At 44.5% G+C, this 18,484-nt stretch overlaps 1 protein-coding gene across 1 annotated transcript in view; it reads right to left on the reverse strand.

Moving 5' to 3' along the window:
* Nucleotides 1-18,484, reverse strand: part of LOC117349271 (multidrug and toxin extrusion protein 1-like) — a 113,115-nt gene that overhangs the window by 7,720 nt on the left and 86,911 nt on the right. Inside the window, exons 12-15 of the mRNA XM_033922500.1 lie at nucleotides 16,931-17,006; nucleotides 9,155-9,224; nucleotides 6,397-6,529; nucleotides 832-926 (exon numbers count right to left, since the gene is read on the reverse strand). Of these exons, the coding sequence (XP_033778391.1) occupies nucleotides 832-926; nucleotides 6,397-6,529; nucleotides 9,155-9,224; nucleotides 16,931-17,006 (374 nt within the window). The remainder of the gene's footprint in view (nucleotides 1-831; nucleotides 927-6,396; nucleotides 6,530-9,154; nucleotides 9,225-16,930; nucleotides 17,007-18,484) is intronic.

Genomic DNA, 18,484 nt, shown 5'->3' on the forward strand with positions numbered 1-18,484 from the left:
CCATCCTTTTTATATCTTTTTGAAGGTGTGGCCTCCAGAATGAGGTCTCGCCAGAGTCTTTATACAGGGGGATCAATATCTCCTTGTTCCTACTAGCCATAACTCTCCCTATGCACCCTAGCATCCTCTTTTTTGTCTTCACGAATAAGGGAACCCTATTTTTAATCTGCCACCATTTCCTCTGTTTTTGTAGTGTTTTCTGACATTTTAGCCCCGTGTTGGTGCTGGGGTGGGGGTACATCAGATCCTCCGAGTCATCAGGGATAGGAAGGCCCCTGAGGGAAGGATTCCAAGGGAGGCCTCCAAGACAGGCTGATGTGCCCTTTAACTTAATGGCACTGCCAGGCAAAGGGCATTTTTTATTTTTCATGCATCGCCATTGCCCAGAGCATAAAATGTTTCCAATTGTGTGACAAGGCACGAAAAATGTCATGCATATTTTATCTCAGGATGTAAATGAACCGATAGCTCATTTGTATCTCTTAGCAAAATTTCATGGACATGGAAATAAACTGCAAACATTTTTGCACATAGGCTGCACAGGGTGCTTAGACAGACTGCATGGATACTGGAGCAATAGATTTCTGACTTTACCTCTTGTCGGCTGGCCAGGATTTCCAGAGTGCCATAGAGTGGCAGGACTTCTCAACTCCCTTGCATAATGAGTTCCTCTCGTAAGAGCTCTATTAGACTGCTCTGCCTTGCTGTCCTCTCTGGTCCTTTGGACTAACCACCAGGAACTGACATTACTTGCAACACTTAAACAAGTCCACAAGCTCTGAAGATGTACAGACTTGCAAACTCTGAATGAATGGTAAAAGCTGACGTTACCTCCTGGGAAACCTTGACCCAATTCAGCCTGAGAATGAAGATGAGAAAGGAGAGGAATTCAAGGACAGAGCAGAGCAAGATTCCTGTCCAGAGGCCTGTGGGTAGACAGAAAGAAAAAAAGAGTGACTGTGCAATTCTTAAGTTTGTTTTGATCCTTTTAATTATAACCTGCCTTTTGCAAGGTGGCTCACAATAAAATATGCATAAAATACATATAGAAAACACAGACAAATAAGCAACCAGCGCTTACACCATCACAAATGCCTCAATGCCCATATTTCTTGCTACAGAATAGGTGTCTTTTCAGTAATTTTTTTTAAAACATCAAAATTACTCTGTTTCCGAATGTACAAAGGTAACCGATTCCATTCTTGGGGGGAGGCCCCTGCAAGAAAACATTCTTTCACGTGAGGTATTCAGTCTCAGTTCCCTTACTGATGGCATAAACAAGTCACCATGACGAACAGAACAGAACTTGGGTAGTGGGACATGAACCTGAATAAATACCCACCAAACTCGCAGGAGCCAAACCAAGATCCCAAACTAAACTTCCTCTCCTCTGTCATCAGAAAATGTGGTTGGTTTGTTTGTTTCAAATTATATTTGATCTGTTCCATTAGGAATCAATTGATAGGAAGAATTTGAATCTTAGTACACTCGTTAGTAATCCCTAATTTTGATTATTGTAATGCCTTATTTCAAGGCCTTGGTGCACAGGACATTAGATTCTGGATTCTATACATGGCATCCAGATTTGTACTGTATCCCGGAGAGGCGTGCACAAATGAATTGCATAACGAACTCAATGACATCAACTGGCAATCGTTAATATTTGCGCATGCATCTGGTTGTGCACTATTCTATAAGGCAGTGTGCCTAATTCCTATAGCGCGTATCTCATAAGGGCCGTCGCTATGGAAAGAGCATGGGCGTACCAGAGGAGCTCTGAAAATTTGCGCGCATAGTCATACAATCCTAGGGTCAATGTACCTAACTTGGGTGCCAACATTTACAATAGATTTCAGCAGGTGTAAGTCTAGCATCCAAAGGTAGGTGCAAGATCAGCGTTTAAGTGCTATGTTATATAGGGCACGTGCCCTATACAGAATAGTGCCAATTTTTCTGGCATCTAATTTTGAGTACCATTTATGGAATTCACCTAAAACTGCTAAAAAAAATAATGCAGTGAAGCTCATCACTGGCACCAGAAAAATACAGGCAGTCTGAGAAAAGGCAAAGGAGACATCTTTTCAACTATAATAGAGTCTTTATTCAAAACTTCGGTCCCAATGAGGATCCTGGTTTCGGCGTCTAAAAACGCCTTCCTTAAGGGACATTTGTTTAAAGAAGTAATACGCTGAGGTAAAACCACTCTTAAAGAGCAAAACGGTGACACAGTTGTTAATAACCAGAAAAATATAATCATGTCACCCCTCTTCTGGAAACAGAGCACTGGTTACAGGGCCGGCTTAACCTATGGACCAGGTGAGACTCTGGCCCAGTGCGCTGACGCTAAAGGGCGCCAAATGCCCATAAGTTAACCTACGAACACTTCCGTCCTCTGATGCTGCTGTCCAGTCCCTGCGGGATGCAGTTTCATAGGCCAGCCGCCATGAGGGGGGGGAGGGCTAGCGTCAGCAGAGGGTAGTGCAGTACTTCCCTCCTCCCTTCTCCAATGCTACTTTTTCCCTCCTTGCAGTAACTGGCCTATGAAGCCACATCCTGGTCGTGTAGAGGTGGAAGATGATATTTTCTTTCTTAAAGGAACCTCGGCCACAAGAGGGCATCTGCTGAAACTCAGGGGCGGGAAATTTCATGGCGACACCAGGAAGTATTTCTTCACAGAGAGAGTGGTTGACCATTGGAACAAGCTCCCAGAGCAGGTGATCATGGACAACAGCGTGCTTGATTTCAAGAATAAGTGGGATGCCCACGTCAGATCTCTACGAGGGCAGTGTAAAGGTATCTCCACCTGAGTGTGATCTCTAGGAAGGTAGTTAGGGAGGGTCAATAGAGTGGGCAGACTTGATGGGCTATAGCCCTTTTCTGCCGTCAATTTCTATGTTTCTATGTTTCTAAGGGGCGGGGCATGGTATGGGGTGGGTCAAGCCTGGACCGGGGCAGGGCATGGACTGGGGGTGGGGCATGGTCCAGGGTGCCATAATCTCTTGAGGTGGCCCTGACTAGTTACCCATCACATAATCAATACCATACAACATTATGACATTAGTCACAAGATTCATTACTCAGGGTTACCACTTTTTGTCTCTCGTCTCATTATCCCTTCTGCTCCATTGCGAATGATCAAACCTACCCAATAGAACCTTCTGGTAATTCTCTCTTTTTGTCACATATGTTTCAACATGTGCCCTCCCCCCCTTCATTTATCTGCTTCGAAACTTCATTATGGAAATTGAAATAGCTCTAAAAACATTATTTTTCAGGAAGCTTTTGGAGGTTGGCTTCTCCCCCACCCAAAGAAAAAGGCTTTGGAAGGAATGTAGACACAGATATTTCAGGATCAAAGAGCAGTTTTATTTTATTATTGTATTATAAACTACTTCTCCCCATAGGAAGAGGGAGCGGACCTTAGGAGTGAGACCACTAGAACAAAGCTTATACAGTACAGGAGGGGCTGCAGTGTGTAAGAAACTGCATTTCACAAAATGCTTGAGTACCTGATTGTAAAACCGCTTAGATAACCTTGATAGGCGGTATATAAAATCCTAATAAACTTGAAACTTGAACTCACACACTAAAGCTGCAGCATAAAGTCCCAGGGCTGTTAACTGTATATTATGTATGTTTAACCTGTAACCAGTGTTCCCTCTAAGCGGGCGGGTGTTGTGAGCAAACTTTTTTCACTGTGAGCTAAAAATATCGGGCGCCAGCAAGTTATGAGCCAAATAAATATGTTGCTTTCTACCACAGAACTTCCTTACGTTTGTATGGAATCTATCCCCTTTCAACTTTAGAGAGTGCCCTCTCGTTCTCCCTGCCTTAGCTACTAAGTCTATTCCCTTCAGTACCTTGAATGTTTCTATCATGTCCCCTCTCAATCTCCTCTGCTCAAGGGAGAAGAGGCCCAGTTTCTCTAATCTTTCGCTGTACGGCAACTCCTCCAGCCCCTTAACCATTTTAGTTGCTCTTCTCTGGATCCTTTCGAGTAGTACCGTGTCCTTCTTAAAGTACCAGTGCTGGACGCAGTACTCCAGGTGAGGGCGTACCATGGCCCGGTACAGCAGCATGATAACCTTCTCTGTCTCTTCAGTCCAGCATCTGCCCCTTCCATTCACTGTCTGTCTTTCCCTGCCATCTCTCCTCCTGCCCCCCCCCCACCCCCCAATTTGGTCTAGCATCCATCATCTTCCTTCTGTTCCCCTCATGGTCTGGCATCTCTATCCTTCCCTCCCCCCTGTGGTTTTTAGCATATCTCTCTTCTCATTTCCTCCACTCAGATCTGATCATTCTCTGCTCTCTCTTCCCTTTTCTTCTCTGGTCTTCCTTCTCTATTTTCTGCCTCCATCTAAATTAAATTCTTTCTTACTATTTAGTCCCGTTTCCCTCTTTTCACTGTGTCTACACACAGCTTGTCACCCCTTTCCCTCACCCCTCCATTATCTTACTATTTTCTTCCCCCTTTATTTATCTCCTCCTTCCATCCAGTATGTGTTCTTTCCCCACTTCCATTCAGCATCTGCTCTCCCTTCTCAACTGACATCCATCTGCCTTCTGCTCTCTCTCCCTTCTTCTCACTTCCATCATCTGTCCCCTTCTCTCTCTCTCTCATCTCCTCCATTCCATCATCTGCCCCTTCTCTCTCTCTCTCTCTCTCTCCCCCCCCAACTTCCATCATCTGCCCCCCTTCCCCTCACCTTTGTGGGTCACTTTCTTTCCCCTGAGGGTGGCTCATGTCACAGGGGAAGCTTTGGCCGAGCAGAACCGCTTGATTGACAGTGGAACTTACTTGATTGATGTCGATGCTGGGGCCCGTTGCCGTTTGAAGGAAAAAAAAAAGGTGGAAAAAAGGAACCTGTAAAGGCGAGAGGAAGGGAAACCTCCAGGACAGCTGCTTTTTGCCCTCCTTCAGCGGCCCAAGAGTTCAGACCAGCAGCGGCAGCTCTGTATGCTTTTAACTTCGGCACAGAGCTGCCCCTAATCAATAGTTTAGCGCGGTTTCATGAGGCAGCCTCGGGGCCTTTGATAGCCGGCCCGCTTCGATGATGCGATGTGGGCCGGCCTAGCAAAGGCCCCGAGGCTGCCTTATGAAACCGCGCTAAACTATTGATTAGGGGCAGCTCTGTGCCGAAGTTAAAAGCATACACAGCTGCCGCTGCTGGTCTGGAGGTGCGGAGACAAGGCAGGAGGCAAACGCGGTGGAAGGCAGGAGTCCCGGCGAAGGCAGGAGTCCCGGCACAGCGACTGCAACAGGAAGTTGCAAGTCAGCTGACGCCGGCCTTTCGTTGCGGCGGGGACCGAATCCTTCGCGGACCGGCAAGATTTTGTTTGCGGACGGGCGGTTGAAGAACTGTGCTCTACACTGTGTGCGCTGTGACGAGAAACTTGTGCGCTGCGAGGTAATATTTTGAGCGCCAGCGCACCCCAGCGCAGCTTAGCGGGAACACTGCCTGTAACCCATTCTGAGCTCTTTGGGGATAACAGGATGGAAAACGAATTAAATAAATAAATAAGGCTAAAAAGCAGTTTACAACATTCAAGAACCTAAAATAGCAGGTGCCAATATGAGCAATCAACATACATAATCTAATATAAACCTTCCTAACTCAGAACCAAAGGTATGGACCAATACCAGATAGGGTGACAATGGTATCACCAGTCCTTATGGATTAGTGCTTGTATGAAATTTCCATATTGCACTGTTCAACAGTGTGATTGTTAAACCAGTCAATGCCAGTTGGCACAATGTGGTCGAGAGCTAACATAGTGACAATGAGTTGCAGCTCGGGAGTTCGACAAGGTCTCTGGGCTTAACTCCTTCTTACCATTAGTCAGCCCTGATGCATCGCACGTGCATGATCAATTCCCACTGCTTGTTGCTGTAAGTCTGCTTCTGGAGGGCAGGGACTACCTCTGCGTGGTACTCTTGACAGAGAGAAGGGGCCGTGCAGAAGGGAATGCATCTCTGGGCTTTACCAACTTTGATTTTACGCTGAGTATTCCATTACAGAATGGGGAAATTACAGCTCCATGCTTTGCTATCTGAGCTGCATATTTTACAGATAAAGCACAGCCATGGGCTTAGAGCAGGGGTGTCAAAGTCCCTCCTCAAAGGCTGCAATCCAGTCGGGTTTTCAGGATTTCCCCAATGAATATGCATGAGATCTATTAGCATACAATGAAAGCAGTGCATGCAAATAGATCTCATGCATATTCATTGGGGAAAACCCGACTGGATTGCGGCCCTCGAGGAGGGACTTTGACACCCCTGGCTTAGAGGAAGCTGAGAATTTTTGGACACATATATAGAATGAACAGTGACAGGAGGATTAAAACACTGGCACTTGGATGACCTCACAGAGAATAGGTAAATAAAGCACACCGTACCTACAATTCCAAGTTTGGCTGCAAACATCAGCGAGATTCCAACAGGCAGTGCGATAATGTAATACCCCAGAGCTTCTATGATGGCGCCAATCTTCACTTTGCCTGTTCCTCTCAGGATGCCAGCGGCAGTACACTATGAGGGGGCATCACAGTCAGGCCAAAGAAAACCAGAAGAAAATAGTGGCCAGAGAAGAAACACAGGAAGGGAATAAAGACAAAATGTGACATGGTAAGAGACATCAGACTTTTCAGAGAAAAAAGCAGACAATGGCTTCCAATACACTTTCACTTCCAGTACTAGTGGGGTAGGTCTATGACGTGGGTGCTTACGTTAAGGTAGCATCTCCCAAATTCTACAAATGGCGCTCAAAATTGTACGCATAAATCTGGGCACTTGCTCAGGCTGCACATGCAATTGAATTGAACCAATTAGCATCAAGTATTGGTGTTAATGGGCACCAAGCGTAGTAAAGGGGGATGGGGGGAGCACCAGCACCTCTCCTCTCCGACCCCCTGCTCCTTCTCACTCCTCCCCTGCCACGCGCCGTCAATTTCCTGCCACCATACCTCTAGCTCTTCACCGGTGCGAACAGCAGCTCCAACCTGCTGCTCGCGCCGACCTTGGTGCTCCCCTCCGACGTTACTTCTGGGTCCTGTGGCTAGGAAGTGACATCAGAGGGAGAGCCAATGCCGGCGCGGGCAGCAAGTTAGAGATGCTGCTCATGCCAGGGAAGCTAAACAGGTATGGGGGAATGGATGGGGAGGACATGTGGCAGGGGGGGTGGAGAAGAGGGTGAGGGGGGATGCCTCCCACCACCCTCCCTATGCCACTGTGCACATGCATCTTATTAAGTGCTATTGTATACAAATGCGTGCATACATTTTTTTAGCATGCAACGGAAAAGGGAGCATGGCCATGGGAGGGACTCGGGCAGGTCATGGGCATTTGCTAAAGATACACGTGGGATTGTAGAATGGGATCTGTGCCTAATTTGCATGTGAGAATTTACACCAGTTTTCCGTTGCTGTAAATCCGGTACACCATCAATAGCACGCAGGACAATTGCGCCCCGACAATTCCGCTCCGTCAAATTCATGCACCGAAAATTCCACTCCACCAAATGCGTGCATCGACAATTCTGCTCAGCCAAAATGCACACATTGACAAATGCGCGCATGAAGGGAGTGGAATTGTCGAGCGCAATTGTAAGCATAGTGGGGAGGGGGTTTGCGGCAATGTTGTAATTCAGAGCGCGTCTGCATTGAACACCCCCCCGAGCCCATCATTGTAAAGGTTCCCACACACACCCTCAGAGCGCAAATGGGAAGGCATAGGGCAGTGTGCATTTGTCCTGCGCACAAATGTCGGGGCAGAATTATTGGCACACCAATGCCCTGCGTGCATTTCACGGGTCACCGTAAATCCTCGTACCTAAACATTGGGCACAGATCATGGTGCTAAGGGGCTGGTTCTATAAATGGCACCTAACTCCTAGGCACCGCTCAGCGTTGTTGTCAATCAACCTCTAGCTGTCATTTAAAGAATTTCATCTAACTCAGCTTATGCATCGGTTGGCGCCATTATGATAGGCACTGGTATATTAGGCCAGGGTTTTCCTGGCCTAATTTCCTGGTGCCTAAGTCAAACTAAATCTATTCTCCACCCCAACCATGCCCATTTTTCAATCAGGCATCAGTAGGTACCAGTAGGCTTCGAGTTAGGTGTCGGTAGGCACCGAACTATATTCCACACGCAACGCCAATTACAGCTTAATTAATGGGTTGGTTTTTTTTCAAACTGATGTTTAATGGTCTTTTCAATTAAAATGATAATTAATGTCAAATAAAAATGTTGGAGTTGCACGTGAAATTTGGATAAGCGCCGCTGATATAGGCACCATTTGGAGAATTCCTCCTTAAGTGCTGTTCTATAAAGAGCATCAAAATCAGAACACCTTTTATAGAACACGGCCCAGTGAGCAATTTTTGGGGTGCTCAAATTTGGACACAGTTTACGGAATTTATTTCCGTATGTGCACATATATGCCAATACACTGCAAAGGCATTGTTCTGCAACTATGTACATATCTCCAATTGCACATAGTTTGTAGGTAGATGTACACATGGGTGGCATCTGGGCGGAATACAAAGTTATGCTTGTAAGATGTAGAATACTATAAGTTACATGCATATCATGAGAACATAATGATAGCCATACTGACAGTGGCGTAATAAGGGGGGTGGACCGCCCCAGATGCTATCTTCACGGAGGTGACGGTGCCTCTCCTCCTCTCTTCCCTCCCCCACCCAGGCTCACTCTCTTCCCCTCCCCTCTTGAAATGTTTGCTGGCATGAACAGCATCTTCCACCTCGGCTCCCTTCTGATGTCACTTCCTGATCATGAGATCAGGACGTGACATCAGAAGGGAGCCGAGCAGCAGGTTGGAGCAGGTGGTGGAAGACGCTGTTCATGCCGGCGAACACTTCAAGAGGTACGCGAGGGGCGGGTGCTCAAGTGGTGAGGAAAAGCAGGGGGGGCGCACGGCGAAGCAATGCTGGGTGCCACTGCCTCCCCAGCTATGCCAGTTCTCCACGGACCACCCCACACTTGATACATTAGAGCTTATATGTACTTAACAAAAGCCTCCGAGTTCAGCAGAGCCTTTTGTAAAATACACAGGAGAATGTGAACACCCCAACTTGATGTCCCATTTTCCACCATGACTGGGCTTATATTTTCTCATGCTACCCTACTTACCACAATACCTTCAAAGAAAAGCGAAGCAGCATAAAGTGGGACTACTTTACTAACCAAGGCCACAATCTCTCTGCAGAGGAAGAGAAAAAAAAGGGAGGGGGGCACTTAATTTTTAACCTGTTTTAGCTGTAGTCATAACTTAATTGTGTCTCCAGTTGGGCTTGATGGCAGGGCATTACCTCCTGTATACACACCAGGCAATATTCAGCCTGTGATTGGCAATGATTTTTTAAACATTGACCTCCCTGGGATGAATTAGACCCTACTATTCAGTGCCGGCCCATATCTGCATACCAGCACTGACTATTTGGCTCATTTGCAGCTCCTGGAAGTTATCTGGAAGCCTCAACATTGACCAGATAGCGACATGATATTCAGCAGCACAATCTAGTTAAATGCCATTGAATATTATGTGCAGAGTCAGTCAGCCAGGTAGAAACCCTCTCACACAGTTAATCATGATGAGTATAGACAACACACACCCTTGATTTCAACCCTAAGGCCCACAAAGCTCATGGTACAAACCTTGCATTTGGTCTTGGTCAAAAGGTTAGCCTAATTTTCTCCCCATTTTAAGAGGCTGCGATAGCATTTTTCATCAACACCTCCGACACTCATAGAATTCGTATGAGCGTTGGAACTTTTACCACCACGGCCAGCGATAAAAACGTTAACGTGGCTTCATAAAAGGGGGGGGGAGGGTTTATTTGCTGAGCTAACCAGGCACCGGTCTGAATATTGACCAGTGACTAGTTAACTTCTCAGTGACTGCGTGTACCCAGATAGTCAATGCAAGAGGCTGGTCTTGGCCGGCACTGAACTTCTAGGTCTAACTTTGCTGGCGATGATTAGTATTAAAAAAATAAATAAAGAAAGAAATGTTTGCCACCGCCAGCTCAATATTGATCCCATAACTTTTAAGCTCCTAAATTAAGATGAATTGTCAGCTGAAAATTTGGGGTCCTAAATTTGGCTTAAAATAGGGGCACAAATTCAAAAGCATTCAGTTTTGTTTTGTTTTTTTGTAGCTGAAGCCCATTTACAAAATTCTCAGGGGGGAGAGAGAGACAAACTAGTGCTTGCCCCCCCCCTCAATTAATTTTCTGGCCATAAGGTAGAAGGATCACTTAGAATGACTAACACTGCAGCGGTCTTCATACAGACCCAACATCATCAGATCAACACACAACCTAGTGATGAAATATAAACTTTTCACAGCTCAAATTACAACAGTCAAAAACCCAGCAACATTGCACTACACCAGTGTTTCCCAAGTTGGTCCTGGCGTACTCCCTTGCCAGTCTGGTTTCCAGGATTTCTACAATAAGTATGTATGAGATTGATTTGCATACAAGAACAAGAGGGCATTCGAAAAAGTTGAAAGGGGACAGATTCAAAACAAATGCTAGGAAGTTCTTCTTTACCCAACGTGTGTTGGACACCTGGAATGCGCTTCCAGAGGGCGTAATAGGGCAGCGTACGGTACTGGGGTTCAAGAAAGGATTGGACAATTTCCTGCTGGAAAAGGGGATAAAAGGGTATAAATAGAGGATTATTGCACAGGTCCTGGACCTGTTGGGCCACCGCGTGAGTGGATTACTGGGCACGATGGACCTCAGGTCTGACCCAGTGGAGGCATTGCTTATGTTCTTATGTTCTTGCACTGCCTCCATTGGATACAAATCTTTTTTCACTGTGGATATCCTGAAAGCCTGACTGGCAAAGACTGACTCCAGGAACGATTTGGGAACACTACGATAGACTGACAGCAATACTTTGATCTTGAGATAGAAATTAACACGTGTCAGCTTAAGATCCATAGCCTGTGATCTTCCTGAGAGGCAACAATCATTTTCTAAATAAGAAAAAATAGTACCAGGTCAGGGCCAGAAATGGCCTCCCGCTTTCATTCCAGCTGCAATGGGCAAAAAAGAAGCAAGCCCATGAACGTCTCAGGTCAGTGGCCTGGTGTCTCATTGCTGAAACAGAGACTCTGTCACCCTCAAGTGGCTGAGACTATGAATCAGCGGTCACAATATGTGCACATTTACAGTAACTGGACTAGAAACAGACATTCCTGGATAGGTAGGGGCCTTGTTAATTGGAGGCTGAAAACAGTGCATGTACATTTGATTTTGAAACATATGCAAGCTTTTTCCACCTCCCACATCAGCTCTCCATAAAAACAACATTGAACTTAGGCAATTGCAGAGATAATTTTTTAACAGCAGTCTTTGTGAAAAGTCCAAAAGGCACCTATTTTATCCCTATTTTTTAAAGGCACCACAGGAGCCTATGTACCTTTATAAATGATATGTAGTGATAGTAGTAAAATGCTTCCAAACACTATTCAGCCAAAGCTGAGCAGGAGTCCTCCACCTATAGAAGAGGGCACTGTTTCACTATCACATTTTCAATAGTGAGGACAGGCAAGCTTTGCAGGATTCCAAAAGAACCTGCCTGTCCCTAGAGATTGAACACACAACATTGAAGTACCACCCTCCAGTGATAGGAATGCAGTTGGAGGACTCCCGTTCAGCTTAGAGGAAACAGTGCTCCCAGAACCAGCCTCAGTGGTGTGCAAATGCTGATGCACACATTTAGCCCTGCTCCCTTTTTTGAAATACTGTATGCTTATACAAAGTCAAAAAAATAAAACTATAGAAGACCTGATTTATAGTCTAAAAATTATTTCTTCCTAGCTTAGCAAAATGTTTTTGCAAATCCATCCATTTTTACAGTATGTGTGAAAAAAAATGGAACTGGTGGACTACACGGACCTTCACCCTTTTCTTTAATATCCAGTGAATATATCAGAAAACATTTCATCACGGCATTTCTCTTGTCCATTGGGGTTTCCCCCCACCCAATTTTTCAATGATAAAAATATCAAAACCAGTTTATAAAAAAATGTTCTCAGACTTGGGAAGAGTATTCACAATAAACCCCCTCAATATTGTCATCAAACTTTCATCAATCTTGCTCCACAACGATGCTCCAAACTGGCTTTTGGTCTATGGTCTCTTCAGGAAGCTTGATCATATTGAAACTATCCACAAAACATGAAAAGTTACTTCTCAAAATCAAAATATTTGAATTCACATCAAGAAGCTGTGACTTACAAGCACTCATGAGTCATTGGACCATGTTGAGACTGGCAGTCCACAGACAGATCCCAACAAAGGTAGTGGGAACATTCATATTCTCACAGGTGATATGTTCTGTGTCAGTCAACCCCTTTAAATGCACACATGTATTAGTCCTTTATTTTCTAACCTCTGTTATTCTCTATCTATATACTCTTGCTTAGCTTACATGCTATGCTGTCTATTAAAATATTTTATTGCTCATTGTGTTGATATTATAATGTAACATACTATTCCATACTTTGTACTGTAATTTGAATATTTTTGCTGTAATTGTTTATTGCTTATGTCTGACTTATTCTTGCTGTACACCGCCTTGAGTGAACGCCTTCAAAAAGGCTGTAAATATCTCCTAATAAATAAATAAAACCAAAGACTCTAGCACACAAAGGGGGCAATTCTATAACTTGGCACCTTGAATCAAACACCATGGGGTGTGCTTAGTGCCAGTTCTAAATGGTACTTAGGCATGACTAAGGTGCATTGGCATGCTAAAATATAGGTGTGTCCTCTTCTGACAGTCAATGTCTACTGTAAGTTGGCATGCAACATGCACAAGTGATAGTATTCTATATTTATTTATTTATTCAATTTTCTATACCGTTTCTCCCAGGGGAGCTCAGAACAGTTTACATGAATTTATTCAGGCACTCAAGCATTTTCCCTCTCTGTCCTGGAGGGCTCACGATCTATCTAATGCACCTGGGGCAATGGGGGGATTAAGTGACTTGCCCAGGGTCACAAGGAGCAGTGTGGGTTTGAATCCACAACCCCAGGGTGCTGAGGCTGTAGCTTTAACCACTGCGCTACTCTAGAAATCAAAATGTTGTAAAAGTGGGCCAATGAAGCCATTGTGACATCACTGATGAGGTTGGCTCTTAGGCACTGGTGGAATGAGGCATTATGACATCACAATACCAGCTCTAGGGCAATGGGGGGATTATGTGACTTGCCCAGGGTAACAAGGAACAGCGTGGGTGTGTGCTTTAAAGTGGAAGCCAAGTGCAAAAAATTTTTTCATTCTCTGTTCAGGTCAGTGGGTTAGGCATTCGGGGCATTGCAGGATAGTGAACTTTTTGTCTTCCACTTTTATATATATTTATTTATTGCACATTGTTTGCACTTGACTTGCACTTTAAAGCACACAAGAGCACCCAGATGATGGTGTGCAGCTGGCAGTGAGTGGTAATCTCTGCTCAGTGTTTGCTGGCTTTGCTATTCTAAGCACTAGAGCTGCTCTTTGAGTTGCTCTTTAAAGCTTTCAAACTCACGCTGAGGGTGCTCCTTATCTTAAAAATTTAGATTTGAGGTTTAGATATTTTTAGTGGAGTCTAGGGAGTTAACTTTCCTGCAATGCCCTAGGGCATGCCCAACTTATATTTTCATGCGCCTCCCCTAGCTATGCCCCCTTTTGAGCTACACGCTAGAGGATTTAGGCATGGGGTGTTATGGAATAGCGCACAAGATGCATGCATAAATTCTAATTAGTGCCAATTAAGTGCAATTATTGTTACGGTTCATGAATTCACACTAGATAGCTCATTTACCAATTTAGTTGCATGCACATGTTAACGCCGTGCCTAAATTTTGTTGCCAATCTTTTGGCACCATATAGAGAATCTGAGGGTTGGTGACTAATAGTAGGCACCTAGTTATAGAATGAGGAGGATAGTTCATAGTTCACTTTTGATATACCGCCATGAATTTAATTATCCACTACATTTACGATGGCCATACTGAATACCATGAATTTTTTTGTTGCTGAAAAGCAACATGTGGAGGGTCTTTAAATATCTTGTGTCATTGAACAGTCATCTTGATTGTAAATGCCCTAGCCAAATACACAATATACAAACAGGGCCTGCTCAAAGGGTTAGGGTGCCTGAGACAACGCTGATTAAGGCAGTGCCTCTTGACCCCAAAGTTTAAGCTTTCTATCCCTCCTCCCCCCCCTACCCCAGAATCCAACAATTCTCCCATTCATGATTGTTGCTGTTGTCCAGGTGCCCAGACTTGGTGAGACCTGGACAACAGCAACAATCATGATTCTAGCTGCAGAAGCCTAAGAGAACATTTCTCCCCTTCTCTCTCCAGCTATTAGTCTGTCATCGCACCAACCCTCCTCCTTTCCTCACAGCCCTCTAAACATTACCTTGCTTGCCAGTGGCAACAGCATGCACTTTAAGCTGCTTTCAGCCAGCCCTGGGCTTTCCCTATGCCATATCCTGCCAATAGGAAATTGCATCAGGGAGAGGCGGGATATGAATCAGTGCAGGCCTAAAAGCAGCTTTCTATGCATGCTGTTGCTACTGGTAAGCAAGGTAATATTTTGAGGGCCAAGGGAGAAGGAGGAGAGGAGGAGAGAGAGCAATGCAGGACTTGGGGCTGGAGAGAGATAGGGAGAAATGTTGGTTCGAGAAAGGAGGGTGAGGAGTTTTGAACCAGGTGAAGCACTAGCAGTGAGCTCAGAGGCTGGGGATTTTGGCACCCTGTATTTCCTGGGCCAGAGCCTCACTTGGTCCAATGGTTGAGCCAGCCCTGTACAAAAACATGTTGGTGTTTTACCGGTTCTAAGAGAGGATCATAGCGTATTTCATTCTTCTATACTGTAAGCTCTGTTGAGAACTATTATAGGATACTGTTTATCCCCGAATCATTTCCTCATGAGGGACACTTGATATATAAATCTCCTTTGTAGTACACAAATGTCTTAACTGAAGGAACTGTCCCTTAGGAATGTTATCATGGAGATGATTTGGGTGGAAACTAAATTTAGCAAACTTTTCTCATCAGTCTTTTCCTAAGAACAGATGTTGAAAATTGACCATTTCTTTCATAAATCTGGTCTGAGGATGTGTGTCAGAGACTGGAGTCTTTACACATCCAGCATTACCAATCTATCGAGGGATTATCCTGAGAGCAATTCTGAAAGGATTCATTTATGCTATATAGTGTTTATATAACCTGATTTAAGATCAGAACATGCAGTATATAGAGCATTGTTTGACTATTAGGAGTCATTAAGAAACAACTCCCATAATGCCTTTTTGGACGCAAATTCTCACACTACAGAAAAGTTAAACTATTTTTGTAATAGAATAAAGGATCGGTGATTTTCCTAGCTTTTTGGCCCAGAAGGAACAAGAATGTATTTATTGCTGGCATACGTTATCTGCCTAAGGGTTACATTCAGAAAATGAATTGTTGCTGTTTCTTTAAATTCTATATATAAGTCATTATAATATGAATGCACCGGAGTCTTTGTTGGAATGTGAACTTCAATCTCAATATTTAATTTAATTTAATTCTTATATACCGCTAACAACCGTGAGGTTTATAAGCGGTTTACAAAAATGATGCATTAAAGATACAATAAATAAAAACTAAATAAATAAGATAGGTACTTGGAAATTCCCTAACTGTCCCAAAGGCTCACAATCTAACTAAAGTACCTGAAGAAACAGTATGAAAAATAAAATAAAAAGACAGAGGTAGAGATAGAGATAGAAATGAAATATTCCAACAAGTAATGAATAAATAATTTAAAGATAGAATTAAAATAATGATTAAAATAAACAAAATAGAGATAAAAATAAGCATAGAGAGAGACAGAAACACACTCCAAAAAAGCATCAAGATCTTTGACTTGTAATTATTATGGTCAAATGAATCGTAAATTCTTGTAAGTCACAGCTTGTTAATGTGAATTTAATATGAAATCAGTAAATTTGATTTCAACAAGTATTTTTCCATGTTTTGTGGACAGTTCTTATGTGATAAAGGTTTCAAGTTGATTACAAATTAGATATACAACCCAATTACCAAGGTCTTCTGGTTGGTTTACATAACTGTAAAATAAAAAGATAGAAAAGAGTGCCAGCATTAAGTAGGTTAGAGGGAGATATTTAAAATATAGATATCCATGAAGAAGCCCATATAGGGTGAAACTACTGACCAGGTTGGAATGTCTTTGTGAAGCAAGAATGAGCATTCCGGTTGCGTCAGAGGAGAAGCTTCCGCCCACACACACGCGACTGCAGGCGGGCAGGCCTCGCTGGCTTCAGTAAGTTTTTTACGAAAGCGCCGTGAAGGTAAGGGGGAGGGAGGGAGATACATTTGGCCATAGGGAGGGAGGGGGCCACACGCGATCGGTGACTGCGCGCCTTCCCTCCCTTAAGTTTCAATTCTTTACTAACGCGCTGCGAAGGTAAGGGGAAGGGAGGGAGATTCTCAGGCTGCTGAAGGGCGGTGAGGTGGTGAGAGGGAAGGGAGGATGCTGCGGGGACAGGGTGGTGAAGGGAACGGTGGGGACGGGGCGATGAAGGGAACGGTGGTCCGGTGACGGTGCAGTGACGGGGACAGATTTTTTTCCCCATGCCATTCTCTAATCCTAAATTAAGCACTCCCTTAGAGATGAATTTTTCAGCACCAGTTTCAGTGCCAATTGCTGACTTCAGCCCATAGTGTATCTGTTGAAATCGGTTTTCAAAGAAAAACTGGGACATTTCTCTTTGAAAATTACTGAAGTTAGCACACACTAAAAGTGTCATATGCATCTTGCAACAACACAAGCACCTGAGAACTGCCCCATTGTGCTCTGTGTGATTCACAAAACTGCTCAGATACCTACCCATCAGTAGTAAAAATATAGGCCACCACATTCTTCAAGCTTGCCAACAAGAGCGAGAGGCCAAGAGCACATACTCCTGAAAACAAGCACAGTGAGCACATCTTAGACATAACAAGAACCTCAAACAGAAATGCATCTCAGCTCAAAGGCATTATCATAGGCACCCAGTATAAGAGACTTGGGGTGGGGGCTAAGTCTTCCCAGCCCCAACTGTGACTTTCTCCAGTTCACCTCCTATGACAACTGATGCAGAGCCCAATCTCTTCTCAGGTCAGCAGAAGAGGCATATAGCAGCGTGATGATGCACGGGACCATGCTGCCACTAGTTCTGACAGTCACGCCCCCGATGTAAAATTACTGCATCCAAGGGGTGTGACTGGTACAGCAAGTGGCAATGTGTCAAGCTGTTCGTGTGTCTTCATGCTGCTATTTACTATTGATCATTTCTGGCCTACCCCAACTGTAAGAGGAGGAGGGGAGAGATCAAAAAGCATAAGAACATAAGAATTGCCACTGCTGGGTCAAACCAGTGGTCCATCGTGCCCAGCAGTCCGCACACTCGGCGGCCCTCTGGTCAAAGACCAGTGCCCTATCTGAGACTAGCCCTACCTGCATACGTTCTGGTTCAGCAAGAACTTGTCTAACTTTGTCTTGAATCCCTGGAGGGTGTTTTCCCCTATAACAGACTCCGGAAGAGCGATCTAGTTTTCTACCACTCTCTGGGTGAAGAAGAACTTCCTTAAGTTCGTACGGAATCCATCCCCTTTCAACTTTAGAGAGTGCCCTCTCATTCTCCATACCTTGGAGAGGGTGAACAACCTGCCCTTATCTACTAAGTCTATTCCCTTCAGTACCTTGAATGTTTCGATCATGTCCCCTCTCAATCTCCTCTGTTCGAGGGAGAAGAGGCCCAGTTTCTCTAATCTTTCGCAGGTGATGTTAAGATTGGATTGGATGAATGGAGGGAGGGAGGGGGCAGAGAATGAGAATAGAACAGAAAGAGAGAGTCAGAGAGAGCATGGGGCAATGCTGATAAGGGAGAAAGAAAGAGAGAATGGGATAATGCTGGATGGGGAGAAGAGTTAGAGAAATATGGGGGCATGCAGGGTGAGGGAGAAGAGAGCGAGAGAAATGGGGTAATGCCAGATGGGGGGGAGAACAGACAGAAAGAAACAAGATAATGCTGGATGGGGAGAAGAGACACACAGAAAGAATGGGGTTAATGCTGGATTGGGGAGAAAAGAGATGGTAATGTCATATTGGGTTAATGCTGAATGAGGGAGAAGAGGAAGAGAGAGAGATGGGTAGTGCTGGAGGAGGGAAAGAGAGACATGGGGCAATGCTGATTGGCTATCTATTTACTGCTGACACAGATTTTCATCCCCCACTCCAAAGATTTTAATTTGCCCTGCCCCATTCCATTCCATCCTAGCCCCACCCCCACCTTTCTTTAGCAACCCAAATGTGTAATTTACATTAATAAGAGCAGGATGCACAAAGCTCTGGCAACCTGGTAAAAAACCATGAGGGCCTAGATGCACTAAAGAGGATCGG

The sequence above is a fragment of the Geotrypetes seraphini genome, chromosome 15 (genome assembly GCF_902459505.1).
Source record: "Geotrypetes seraphini chromosome 15, aGeoSer1.1, whole genome shotgun sequence".
In the NCBI taxonomy this organism is placed as follows: domain Eukaryota; kingdom Metazoa; phylum Chordata; class Amphibia; order Gymnophiona; family Dermophiidae; genus Geotrypetes; species Geotrypetes seraphini.